Source organism: Nematostella vectensis, chromosome 11 (genome assembly GCF_932526225.1).
Source record: "Nematostella vectensis chromosome 11, jaNemVect1.1, whole genome shotgun sequence".
NCBI lineage: Eukaryota > Metazoa > Cnidaria > Anthozoa > Actiniaria > Edwardsiidae > Nematostella > Nematostella vectensis.
In genome coordinates this window covers 12904560-12918406 of record NC_064044.1, presented here as the reverse complement: position 1 = coordinate 12918406, position 13847 = coordinate 12904560, and the positions used below count along the sequence as shown (strand labels likewise).

At 40.3% G+C, this 13847-nt stretch overlaps 1 protein-coding gene across 1 annotated transcript; it reads left to right on the top strand.

Annotated features, from left to right (window-relative positions):
• Positions 1–7694: 7694 nt before the first annotated feature.
• On the top strand, positions 7695–13549 carry LOC116617933. The gene is made up of 7 exons (XM_048734592.1): positions 7695–7983; positions 9417–9482; positions 9988–10082; positions 11013–11304; positions 11949–12086; positions 12178–12231; positions 12821–13549. The coding sequence occupies exons 1-7, from the start codon at positions 7828–7830 to the stop codon at positions 12881–12883; spliced, it is 864 nt and encodes a 287-aa protein (XP_048590549.1). The 5' UTR covers positions 7695–7827; the 3' UTR covers positions 12884–13549.
• Positions 13550–13847: the final 298 nt, after the last annotated feature.

Here is a 13847-nt window from a genome sequence, read left to right as displayed (position 1 = left end):
CGTGTGATTTGGTCTATCCAATTGGCCTATCAGCACACTCGAGAAAAGGATTGACGTGTGATTTGGTCTATCCAATTGGCTTGTCATCACACTCAGGAGAAAAGGATTGACGTGTGATTTGGTCTATCCAATTGGCCTATCATCGCACTCAAGAGAAAAGGATTGACGTGTGATTTGGTCTATCCAATTGGCCTATCACTGCACTCAAGAGAAAAGGATTGACGTGTGATTTGGTCTATCCAATTGGCCTATCACTGCACTCAAGAGAAAAGGAATGACGTGTGATTTGGTCTATTCAATTGGCCTATCATCGCACTCGAGAAAAGGATTGACGTGTATTTCGGCCTATCCAATTGGCCTGTCATCGCACTCAGGAGAAAAGGATTGACGTGTGATTTGGTCTATCCATTTGGCCTATCATCACATTAAAATGATTGACGTGTGATTTGGTCTATCCAATTGGCCTGTCATCGCACTCAAGAGAAAAGGATTGACGTGTGATTTGGTCTATCCAATTGGTCTATCATCACATTAAAATGATTGACGTGTGATTTGGTCTATCCAATTGGCCTGTCATCACACTCAGGAGAAAAGGATTGACGTGTGATTTGGTCTATCCAATTGGCCTATCACTGCACTCAAGAGAAAAGGATTGACGTGTGATTTGGTCTATCCAATTGGCCTATCACTGCACTCAAGAGAAAAGGATTGACGTGTGATTTGGTCTATCCAATTGGCCTATCACTGCACTCAAGAGAAAAGGATTAACGTGTGATTTGGTCTATCCAATTGGTCTATCATCGCACTCAAGAGAAAAGGATTGACGTGTGATTTGGTCTATTCAATTGGCCTATCATCGCACTCAGGAAAAAAGTATTGACGTGTGATTTGGTCTATCCAATTGGCCTATCACTGCACTCAAGAGAAAAGTATTGACGTGTGATTTGGTCTATCCAATTGGCCTGTCATCGCACTCAGGAGAAAAGTATTGACGTGTGATTTGGTCTATCCAATTGGCCTGTCATCACACTCAGGAGAAAAGGATTGACGTGTGATTTGGTCTATCCAATTGGCCTATCATCACACTCAGGAGAAAAGGATTGACGTGTGATTTGGTCTATCCAATTGGCCTATCATCGCACTCAAGAGAAAAGGAATGACGTGTGATTTGGTCTATCCAATTGGTCTATCATCACATTAAAAGGATTAACGTGTGATTTGGTCTATCCGATTGGCCTGTCATCGCACTCAGGAGAAAAGGATTGACGTGTGATTTGGTCTATCCAATTGGCCTGTCATCGCACTCAGGAGAAAAGGATTGACGTGTGATTTGGTCTATCCAATTGGCCTATCATCGCACTCAAGAGAAAAGGATTAACGTGTGATTTGGTCTATCCAATTGGCCTATCATCGCACTCAAGAGAAAAGGATTGACGTGTGATTTGGTCTATCCAATTGGCCTGTCATCACATTAAAAGGATTGACGTGTGATTTGGTCTATCCAATTGGTCTATCATCACATTAAAAGGATTGACGCTAGATTTGGTCTATCCAATTGGTCTATCATCACATTAAAAGGATTAACGTGTGATTTGGTCTATCCAATTGGTCTATCATCACATTGAAAGGATTAACGTGTGATTTGGTCTATCCAACTGGTCTATCATCGCACTCAAGAGAAAAAAAATGAGTTATAGATAAAAATAAATAGATATAGATCCGGCCATAATCTCAAAAAAAAAAATATTGCAATCTTCGGCTAGAAGGCACAGTGCTATTCCAAATAACAATTTGGCAAATTCGGATGATTGGGTTAATGATCAATTGATCGGTCCCTTATAATAAGTTACACAGATCACAAATTTGTAAACTATTTGTGCTTCCAGAACTGGATATATACACGCTAAGAATGGACCATGTCTTAAAAAAGATCACAAATTTCTTACACTGATAGTCGAAATATAACATTCTACCTGATGTTGTTTTGTGTTTGCTGCTGCTTGGGGAGTGACACAGGATATCAGAATAACGAGGCAATATTTATTCCGGTTCCTAGGTTATTCTATACGAGTCCGATAGCTGCCGAACAAGAAAAGTATCGACGAGATCATTTTGTGAATTTAAACAAAATTCGTTCTAAAGTCCTCGAATAATTTCATATCTACTGGCTAATATACGATATATGAGATAAACGACTGATACAGAATTTACTATAAATCATGGTGGAAGATGCCCATTTGATGCGTGATACTGACGTAGGTATCCTTGGATACCAAACAAACAAACAAACCACAGATCGGTTCACAAGAAAATAACAAACTTTATTTATTTACATGATCCGAGTTCATTTTACGATATATATCATACAATTGCCCACCGAACAATGATTGAAATTTTTCTATCGATACAAGTAGTATATAGTGAGCCTTTCGGGCTGCCAGTCGTACCATTTACTTTTCCACCAGTACTCCTTCTCAACAAGTCGCTTTTTAATCCGTCCAAAAAATACGCTAATATGAAGCAGAAAGGTAGGGAAGTTTGAAATTGGATTTTCGCCAAATGTGTCCTGAAAAATTATTAATTCCCACAAAATATGTATGACTTTTACGTTTTTTAAATCACCAATCAGTCTTACGCTTTTACTTGCCATATCATACATGGCACGGCCAGACAAAGATGTGCCTTTTTCGTACAAGTAAAATCCTAAGCTATTCCATTCATGGCACATGAATAAAATGTGCCTCTAAACAGGACAAAGCAGTAATTTCCTTACACGAATAATCCAAGCTATTCCGTCTATGACACGGGAACAGAATAGTCTCTCTTACACATAATTAAGCTATTCCATTCATGACACGGGAACAAAACGTTTAGTCTCTTCCTTTAATTAACCCATTGACTCCTGGCTTTTTTTGAGCTGAATTTACAAAAAACAGACTGAAAACAGATACCTCCCCCCCTATTCTGAGTTTTATACAGCCCGTCAAAGTCAAACACAGCTGCACCTAGTCAGCGGTATCCAAGCTTTCCAACAGTGCTTTGCGGTCCCCACTTTTAATCCCTCGTCGTTGTGCTGAAGCGAGCACAAGTTGATGGTTGCTTGTATTTTTCACCAAAAATACAGCTATGAGCATATTAGGAGAGTGTCTCAGGACATCATGAAGTCTTTTGGGGCATAATTGAGTGCTTTGCTTATGGATATTTGCAAGCAAAGGTGGATTCATGATGATTTTTTTCTTGTTTGGCTTTGCCTGGATGAGAAAATAATTTTCTAATGAATCACCACAGCTCTCCTAAATGCTGTCTTTTCTGAAACAAAATTGATTCCAAAATTGTTTACACTGCTATTCTGGGTCTGTATGACCTGGAATTGATATGTTTGGCTTCGGGGTGAAAAGACTTATAAAAAACTATCTGACTTTGGGGAGAGGAGTGTTGACTGGCCCTCCCCTCGTGAATTTTCCCCTGGATCTCCCAGAATGCTTTGCAATACGTAAAGACATCTTCGTGGTTGTACAACCCTTCAAGGAGTGGACATTGTGTTTTGAGGCCATGGAAATGTACCTGGAGGATCAGAATAAAGGTATCTATTTGTGTCTTGAGCTGTGTTTGCTGATCTCTCTCCCTTTTGTGGTATTTTGAGCGTTTTATTGAGAGGGGTGATTCTGCTTTTCTCTCCTTGTTCGATTTGAGATTTGTCAAAGAACCTGTGCTATTATTTGGCTTAAGAATAGATGCCAACACCTTGGTTGGATGCATATCTGCAAGACCATTTATCCCTTAGACTGATGCCTGAGTATCTTCATCTTGTTGTGTTTATTTTGCATTTATGAATTTTTTGTGTTGTGGGTACAAAGCCGGTACAGGCCGGTTGAGGGGTCAATGTGTTTAAGTGCATCTGAAGGAATCAAAGCAGCTTCCTCCAAACCGGTTCATTAATCGATATCTGATATCACCTATGTCAGTAGAAATGCTATTACTCAAAAAAAAATTTTTGTACAAATCCCGATTTTCTACAGCCCTTTGAATAGGCCAGTCTGTAAAACACCTTTGTCGCTGACCGAGAAATTGATCGCGGGCACGTGGCGCGAAAGTTGGCGTTGCATTTTATTCTATGTTCTCTGTAAGCTCGCGCTCGGGAAAATGCGTGAATTTAAAAGCGCTTGTGAGTTGTCATGACAAAGGGGATAACCTCTTTTCATAAAGAAATTACTACACAAAAACTAAACAGTTGAAAAATACATAAAACTAAGTAAGTTAAGCTGTGAGTGTCATCGAGAACGTCACGTTCAATTGCGTCCTGTGAAATCATTGCTAAGTATTTATAATTGTATCTGTCTAAAACGTGGGTCCTTTAAAATTCAATTTCGTTGTCAGTGTTACATGACATTCAAATAAGATGTTGTCCATTCAAATACCTAAAGGACCCAGGTTTGAGCGAGGTAGCCCCCATTTTGTACAAGGAGTAATATTTTCGCATCGCAGCGATGGCGCCATGTTGCATTGTAAACTTCATGGGAAAACCCCTCTAAAGATCCCAATTTCTAGTTTATACCACTCAAATAAGTCGACCCAACACTCTGCAAATTATCTTTAGATTTTAAGGTTTTCATTTTCAAAGACAACGTATGAAATATAGTGATTTCTATTATGGTTATTCTCGCACAACAAAATCTTCTGCTTCTCAAAGGTCTCCTTATTTGGTGATACTTTCGCGCCAATTCAAGCATTGACGTGAGGGGACTGGTCTAGTAAGTGTTTCAAGATGGCCACTTTTTGAAAGCCTATAGAATATTTGGAATTGGCTGCAAAAAATATTTTTTGGGTAATAATCATTCAACTAGTATAGGAGATGTTAAATATTAATAAATAAACCGGTTTGAATGATGTTGCTTGATTCATTCAGATGCACTTTAAGCTATTCCATCATTTATGGAAAAGCGGCCTTTTCCTTACACGAATAATCTTATAGGCTATTTCATGACTCGGCAACAAAATGTGCCTATTACTTACAACTATTAAATTCATGTCACAGGAAAAAAGGTTGCCCTTCCACGAATAATTTCAAGCGATTCCATTCATGCCACTTGGAAAAATGTGTCTTTTCCTTATATACAAGAATAACGTTATAGGTTATCCGCTCATGCTACGCGAACTATGTGCCTTTTTCTGATATTCCATTAAATCTTTTCTTTACAAAATTATACTTGCACAAATAATCTTGATCTTATATGCCATATTTGCTGACTGTGTTCAGTCATACTTCGTTTAACGAAGTCAAATTTCTGTTACGAATTACCTTCCCCTTAACCTATTCCAGCAGGGCCGTAGCAGGGGGGATGGGCCACTTGGCATGCCCCCCCCCCCCTAATATTTGAGAAAATGATACGGAAATGACCAGTAGAGGCGTGGCTGAGCCTCCCCAATTTTTGCTATATATTTCTGTATCGTGCCCCCAATATTTCGAGGCCTGTGTTTTTTTTTTAACAGGATATAGGCTCTGTCAGTTTTTGCTGGACCTACTGAGCAGCCCTGAGAACTCACAGATCATAAGCTGGACCAATGGTCAACCAGGAGAATTTAAGCTCCTGGGTCCTGAGGCAGTAGCGAGAAAATGGGGCGATCAAACAGGCAAGCAGAAGATGACCTACAAGATCATGAGCAGAGCTTTACGCCATTCCTACGCCAAGGGGATCATCTCAAAGGTCCCAAGCAGTAAATGGGCCTTATGCTTGAACTTGAAGATCATAGTGCGGGAGGGGACCGAGGGAGCCATCCGCCGGTGAGTACCTATACCTCTGTGAGCAGCACTCTCATCACGCCTTTGCCCTCGCCATCAGCATTTCAGCCAGCTTCCATCGGTAACTTTTATGATACATTGGAACTTCGATTCCTGGCTCAGCAGCACTATTTACGGAGCATTTTGTATAAGTCTGCAGCGCTAGTAGCCAATGACTATTACAACATTTCTGATACTGGATGGAAGAACTAATTTTTTGATGCGAGAAAGATATACACTAGGGCGTAGCTAGAAAACTTCGTTTAGGTTAGGGGCAACCCTAAGATAGTTATCTTATTTGCTATGGGGGCAGAAGCTATTTTTTCATATGTCTTTTTTAAATTCCTGCTCTCGTACGGGGGCAGCTGTTCCCCTACCACGTGCTAGCTACGTCGAATGTTATTTTTTTACACTGACCAATGGCCCTCTATTTTACTACAAGTACACGTTTCTATCTTTTCACCTATTTTATTATTGTAGTTTCCGAGTAGTTTTCAGGATATTTTGCCTAGTTCTCATCAAATGTTTAAAATGTTACAAGCAATCAAGAATGTAAAGGTTTTAAAAAAACATATATAAATAGTCTTATTCAGAAATATGCAATTCAATGCAAGAAAAAAAAATAATTTTAGCTGATCAAACCTGCATGTATATATATTTAAGGAAGATTGTTTTAGGAAAAGAAAATGCTAGAATTTGTATATAAAAAAGGTATAAAGGTATAAACAAACACAAAGATAGGAGAGAACTGGCTCGAAAAACACAACACCGCCCACGCGCACGCGCACGCCCAAATAGCGTGTTATAATTTAGTTTCATAGTTCAGAATGGTGTATGTACCAGGGAAAAGGTTTTTTAAAGAAATAATGTAAAACAAAGCAAAATAAAACAAATAGGCAATAAGGAATGTCTATCTTCACTATGAGTGTCTATGACACTATCTTCCATCTCATATGTGTTTTTTACTTTTATTGTTGCCATCACTTGTAGAAATTCATGGATTTCCCTATTTTCCTTATTGTTGCCATCACTTGTAGAAATTCATGGATTTCCCTATCTCTCTTATTGTTGCCATCCCTTGTAAAACTTCATGGATTGTCCTATCTCCCTGCTTATTGTTGCTATCCCTTGTAAAACTTCATGGGTTGTCCTATCTTCCTGCTTATTGTTGCCATCCCTTGTAGAACTTCATGGATTGTCCTATCTCCCTTATTGTTGCCATCCCTTGTAGAACTTCATGGAGTGTCCTATCTTCCTTAATTGTTGCAATCCCTTGTAGAACTTCATGGGTTGACATTTTTCTTCTCTCTCGCCCACTCCCGCTGCGGCGCCTTGTTCCTCCCGGGTTTCGGTTCGAGGTCGGTTTTCATAGATATCTTTTCTATGTACACAAGGTGACGACTTTTTAGATAGCAGGTACAACTAAAAGTCATAGCTTCGCAGGGTAGGGAAGCATAAATATTTGACCCATTTGCTACGTTGAGATAGAGCAGCGTTGCCCTGAACGAACAAGTTGAATTTCTGAAATCGCTCAACGATGATTCGTTTCGAGTATAAAAAAAACCCAGTTTAGATAGTGCGTCAATGGGACTAGAACCGACTAGAATCCCGTTAATAAGGACACCGTTGGGAGAATATCCAAGTTAAAGAAGACACTATGGAATTAGAACTTCGTTAAAGAGGACGCCGTTAGGGGAAAACCCCTATTAATGAGGACACCATTGTGAAAGAAACCCCATTATTGAGGATGCAGTTGGGAAAATAAATTCCAAGAAATCAGGCAGTTGTCTTTAGAACGGGGTTCCACTGTACCGTATTCTGTCCACATGCTGCACTCCCACCCCCCCACCCCCCTCCCTCCCTAGTTTTAATGATAGGTAACCATATTGTGGTATCCCTGTGGCGGCCTATAATGAATGCATCAAAGGATACTTCTCAGAAATGCAGAAAAACGGTTCGAATAATAGGCATAAAGCGTCTACGGGTCTTTGACAATCATCCGTTATTCATTTCTAAGGCTTTCCAGCTAATTTGCAAGGGTGGAAGAAATGGCCTTTAGCTACAAGTACTCGCGTCTTTCGGCGTTCTCTCAGATGGCGCTTGGATTTTTATTTTTCACTTTCGGTGTGATTGAAAGAGCGATCTTTTGGAACCCGTGGTCAGTTGGTTCTAAGGCTGTTCTTCCAGTTTGGATGGGAATGTGGGTAAGTTATACTATTTTAAACATACAACATCATTAAAATACAGTGAAACCTCGATAAAACGATACTCGATAGAACGATACTCGCTGTATAAAGGTCTCTGAATACCAGTTCAAATAGTGAAATATATAGGGTCTATGGGAAATAATCTCGATCTTATGATATTGTCGATATAAATATAAAAAGACAATTTTTTGGTTTCTTGCTATACGGTTATACATGGACAAAGTGTTGTTTGTATTACCCACTCCTGAAATTAGCAGCTTCGCATATTCTACGCAAGTGACTTGCCTAAATGCAAAACCATGTCATTTTAAAATGTTTACTCAAAAGAAAAGGATTATTTAAAAGAAGATTGCTGTGACAATAAACTAATAATCGAAGTCGTGCCACTTTACACTGGAAAGTGGGAATCGATGAAATATAATCACTTACCAATAACGTATTTTAACTAGAAATGTATTCTTACTATTCGAAATATTTACATAAAAATCATGATTTACTTGTAGGCGTGCTTTCATCGATTCATAGTTGTCTCGTATTCTACAAAAAATTCAAAGCGCAATTATTTGTTTTTAACAGAATGTAAAACGAATACCACAGTAATATTTAACACACAAACGTAAAATGTTTATATTATACTCCCATGTAAAACAATGCGAATGACAACGTGAATAATTTGACACGCATCACCAGTCCATATATTTTAAGGGGCCATAACAGCCATAATGCAAGCTTTAGCCAATAATGTTCGTATTTATCATACATCGTCGCGTTTCTGTTTGGCACTAGGTGCCCAATATGCATAGCACGCGAGCAAGCGACCCTAAGAACGTATTTTTAGACGAAAATAAGGGAAACATATAGCGAATCTGGGTTGGAAATCATTATCACGCCGGGTGCAGCTTGTGTTCTGACAAATGAATGGACCCTATCACTGTTCATCTTTCTATCTCTAGCCCTAATCCTAGTCACTGTTTAATTTTTATCAGAGTTGAAGGAAAGCATCTGAATAATAATGCTACCCTTTCATGAATAGCCGCAGGCCACCGGCAAAGCTCTTTCTTCAAACCATGAATGTTATTTAGAAATTTAATGCATAACTGCAGGTGTGCACCCCACCCCCCCCCCCCCCCCCCCTCCACAATGACCTGCAAAAATTGGCTATTTTTTATTAAGGGATTGTCAAATACTCTCCTTTTTCCATATGATTCCTATGACTGTGCACTCCCATCCTGTATACTCGCATTCTTCCTCTTCTTGTACACACTGTTCAACGGGGTGTACTCATGACGGGCCATTGACGTTTTAGTTCATCACTTCATGAGACGTAAAATATATATCAACAACCTTATTTTTTAAGATTCTAGGAACTGGCTTCATTTTTGGATTATCAGTCGCAAAATATATACATGAATGGTTGGTTTCTTTCGCAGATTCTAGGAACTGGTTTATTTGGATTTTACGCCACGAAACGGCGTGAAACATTAGACAGATGTAAGGTACGTGAGATGCTCATAACAATAATGAGCAAACAGGGTGAGCGCCCATCCCCTCACCTCTTTGCCAACAAAAGAATTGGTATTTTCGTATTGAAAGCGTCTTTCTTTTCATGTGATACCTACGACTGCATACGACCCCATCAACAATTCCTGGATACCTGCAAAAGACTGCATGATTCTTGTCATTTTAAGGTTGCCGTACCGCAGGTGCTTCCGTTTGGAGAATAATCAGAAGAGAAAAACAGTAACTTTGATCATCCTTAGTCAATAGAGAAGGTTCCTCGCTACCAGACACCCAAAACGATAACGTTTTCTTCGTATGGAAAATTGCAATATGAAATTGTACTACTGATCATATGATCAGTACAATTGCCTACATTCATCTTTATCAAGGTCTTCATCGCCATCATAACCATTATCGTCGTAGCCATTATCACCACCACATTAGTCAATTCTATATGAGATTCTGTCAGCTGATTTCGTGTGTAATGTTTATATTCTACAGTTAAGCACGTATTTGGGCTTCTCTATAACCTCGGCTTTGTTCGGCGCCATCTTAGCGTTATTTTATTGGGGCAGTGCCTACTTTAACGCTGACAGGTGAGTGGTCTTCTAAGATGTTATACTTTAACGTCTAGTAGACTTCACAGCGTGTCATGAACCAAAAAGACACGCTGTGAAGTCTCTTGTGCACCAATTAGAGGAAAGACAACCAAAATAATAAGATCTATTTGCTTTATAAAACACGTAAAATGTTTTTTTTAGTTATCATCTAGTTTTGGTAAGCGCGCGCATGTTTGCGCCTTACGTACGTGTGTCCTTTAACACATGGACCCTTGACCAATCGAAAAAAATTACGAATTACAAGTGTCTTTGTATAAATATTATCATCATCTTTGACTTACTTATAGAGAATTTTGAAAATGACTAAATGGAATGAAACCTTAAATGTCAATCTGTATGAACCGAGCAAAAGTGGCAGCGTCCGTTTTATAAACAGACGCCTCCACTTATGGAGGAGCCATTGACAAAGTTTGGCTGGCAAAAAAAATCTGTACTTTTGAGAGAGTCCCTCATATGAAGATCTTAAAGCCCGTCGACCCGACCCGACCTGCGTGACGCGTAGCTTCGTAGAGAATGAAACCGTATACAAATGAAATGCTCATCTCAGTAATGAATTTGTAAATCCGCTTGAATCTCGATGAATTTGAACCCATCATACAACCAAAACAGCTCAATTATATTCATAAAATATCAAGTAATATAGGGAAAATTGTATACTTAAAAATGATGAGAGTTTTGAATATTCAAAAGAAATCAAAACAACATCGTCACGCAAGTCGGACCTGGTCTACATACAAAGCCTCACTATGATGGAGGTCACACAACGTAGTTCGCATTGTATTCCCTTTGTCTGTGTGGACAGGTAATTAAGCGGGATTTCACAAGCAACGCAGACTGATGCTGGCGAAACATACACGTTAAAAAAATCCATTTTATTCCCTCGACTCAATGATCTTCCTCTTATAGATGGGAAATACTCTGCGATCCTAAATTTTGGGAAAGCCATCACCTTCATTTCACCGCCCCTAGCAACAGCTCAGAAGATTCATATTACCATGGCAACCTGATGCTTCGTAACCACACCAACAGGATCTTGCGCGATCACGTGTTCACTTCCGCCGCGTGCACCACTAAGCTTGTCGTATGCTACCTGATCGCCATCTTGGCGATACTCGAGATCATGGTGGGGGCATGGGGGGCAGTGTGCTGTTGTCAAGGCAACGTGTATTGTGACTGCTGTTCGCCCCAGTCTCCCATGGTAGGTTTGTTTGTATGTTGGCAGGTTATGGTGGTGATAACGACGATTATAATAATGATATGATGTGATGATAATAATGACCAAGGTGATGGTGTTGGTAATGGTGATTGAGGTGCAACGACGACGATGCAATGGTGATTGTGATGCGTTGGTGATGATTGTGTTGGTTGGCTGTGCGATGACAATAATGTTGACAATGGTGGCAATGGTAATGGGGCACAATGATTGGTAATGGTGTTGGATTGCGACGACGACGACGATGATGATGATATGATGCTGATGATGCTGGTGGTGTTATTTGGTGGTGGGCTGGTTGGTTGGGGGTGCGATAACAATGATGATGATGGTGGTAGGAGTTGAATATAGGAATAGCGATGTTGATGATGGTGATGAAAATGAAAGATTGCAATAGGTGATGATGGCGACCTAACGAAAAATTTTGCGTAGCATCTAGTTATTATCCCTCTAATTTCCAACACATAATGAGCGCAAATTCTTTTTTTATGAAACCAAGTGTGCCCCAACCCCCTCACAAAGATCAGAATTTAGTACGCATCATGACCTTGGGCCGTACAATTGGAAAAACGTAAGGTCGAATATCACAATTATCAACCACTAATATCATATTTCTTATCAACTGCCAGGCCGGGCAAATCATGTACTGCCAATCCTCGGACGATCCCTCTGCCACCTACCTAACTACCGTAGTACCTAATGAGCACCCGGAAGCCATACCCAGTCCCCCCTCCACGGACAACGGACATAGGATTACCAATAACATGGTATGTGCGAGGTAGCTTTCTAGTCTTTCAAATTTATTTGATAGTTTGGGGGTCGTATGGCGAGACATTTACTTGACCTTTCTTATTACAGGCCGGTAGAGGCAGACCAGAACCACAGCCCTCACCAGATAATACAGAAGACGCCGTGAGTACAAAAAACAAAGCGATTTCGCTAGATTGAAGTCTTACTGGGTTCTTTAATATTTTGAGAACTCTGGCTGGCGATTTGGCACAGCTAAAATCGCCCTTTGGTGAATGATGAATTCCGTTGTTTAGCAGGGATAAAACGCAAGCGAAACAAATGTAAGAATCTAGCTCGACACAAGCGCGAGAAAATCAGTCAGTTGCATTTCCTCGCCCTTGGTCTCGCTTACCAGTTAAGTCAACATTTGATGGCACCATTCTGATAGCCTGCGTAGCTCGCGGCTTTGCTTAGTCTCCTTTGCCGCCGGCTTTTCGCAGTCACGCAACACTGAGGGCGTTAGTTTTGTTGAGTTTCAGAGCATTTTGTGCATTCGCGAATACTGGGGCAAGTGTGAGGTGCGCCCTGGGCGAAGTTTCCCGCCCGCCTTGACCTCGCTTGTGGCGCCCCTCACACTTTGTCCCAGTTTCTCGCGCGGCCATACAAAAGGCTAGCAAAACAAACTACGAACGCCTTATCGCGGATAAAAAACTGCTCATCTGAAACTCAACAAAACCGACCACCTTCTAATATTTTATTTTCCATATTTCAGACGCACGGAGAGGTCCACGAGGACCACCACCTCGAAGACGACTCCACAGTACCCTTGGTGTGACCTAATATGGCGTTGAACGAGCGGCGAATAACCTTCCCATGAGTCACCGCGAGTTGCATGTACAAGTCCCATAACCCTGTGCGCGCACTCCTTGAAGTAAAACACGGGCTATAGGACAATTTTACTTTAAAAAATGTCTAATGTCTTGTTAGTGTTTAATGAAGCATTAAAAATACGTCGCTGGGGGTTACTCATTTACCGGGCGGCGGCGGCGGTGGTTACAAAGCTCGCCAGAGCTCGTCAAAGGAGTGAAAATACAGCCGATTTAGGTAGAAATACGTTCTTTATTCAACACTATGAAGATATTACATATCATTTTGGAGTGAAATTATCCTTATAGTAGAAGCAAATATCGAAGAGATTGTACGGAAAATGTAAATCCCGCGGAGTCAAATAGCACCAATATATTGGTGAAACTCTTCACAGCACCATCAACCTGTTGTTAGAAAACAGCATGGCTAGACCAAGCAATGTGTTTTCATGTAAGCCTTTTGCGTTGCGCACAGCAATTATAAAACGCGCTCGGAAAAGAACAAATCCAGATAAAAGTTTCTGCCTCGCTCTGGTTTTATGGACAATGATCTCCGAGTCTCTTACTGCGGTTATGGTGAAGCTTTGTAGTTATTGAAAAAAATGGAAAAAGTGAATAAATTGTAATTAAACAGGGCTTTAGTTTGATTCTTTTATCGCACAGGTAGTGCTGGTAAACCATCCTTTTTCATTCCCCGCTACACTAGGCTATCCCCCTTTCACAGAGTCCTTTGGGGGAGGGGAGGGGGGGGCGAAAAAAAATTATTGAAAGTTCTCTCAAGGATTTCATTGAAGGATATCCTTCCTTTCTTCAGTCAATCTTGGGTACGGGCGTGTTTCATCAAAAGTTCTTATATATTTTTGTCATCGCCTTATTTGTAGTTATTCTCTTACTTCTTTCAAAGCAAGATAACTGAAAGGCGTTCCTGGGAAA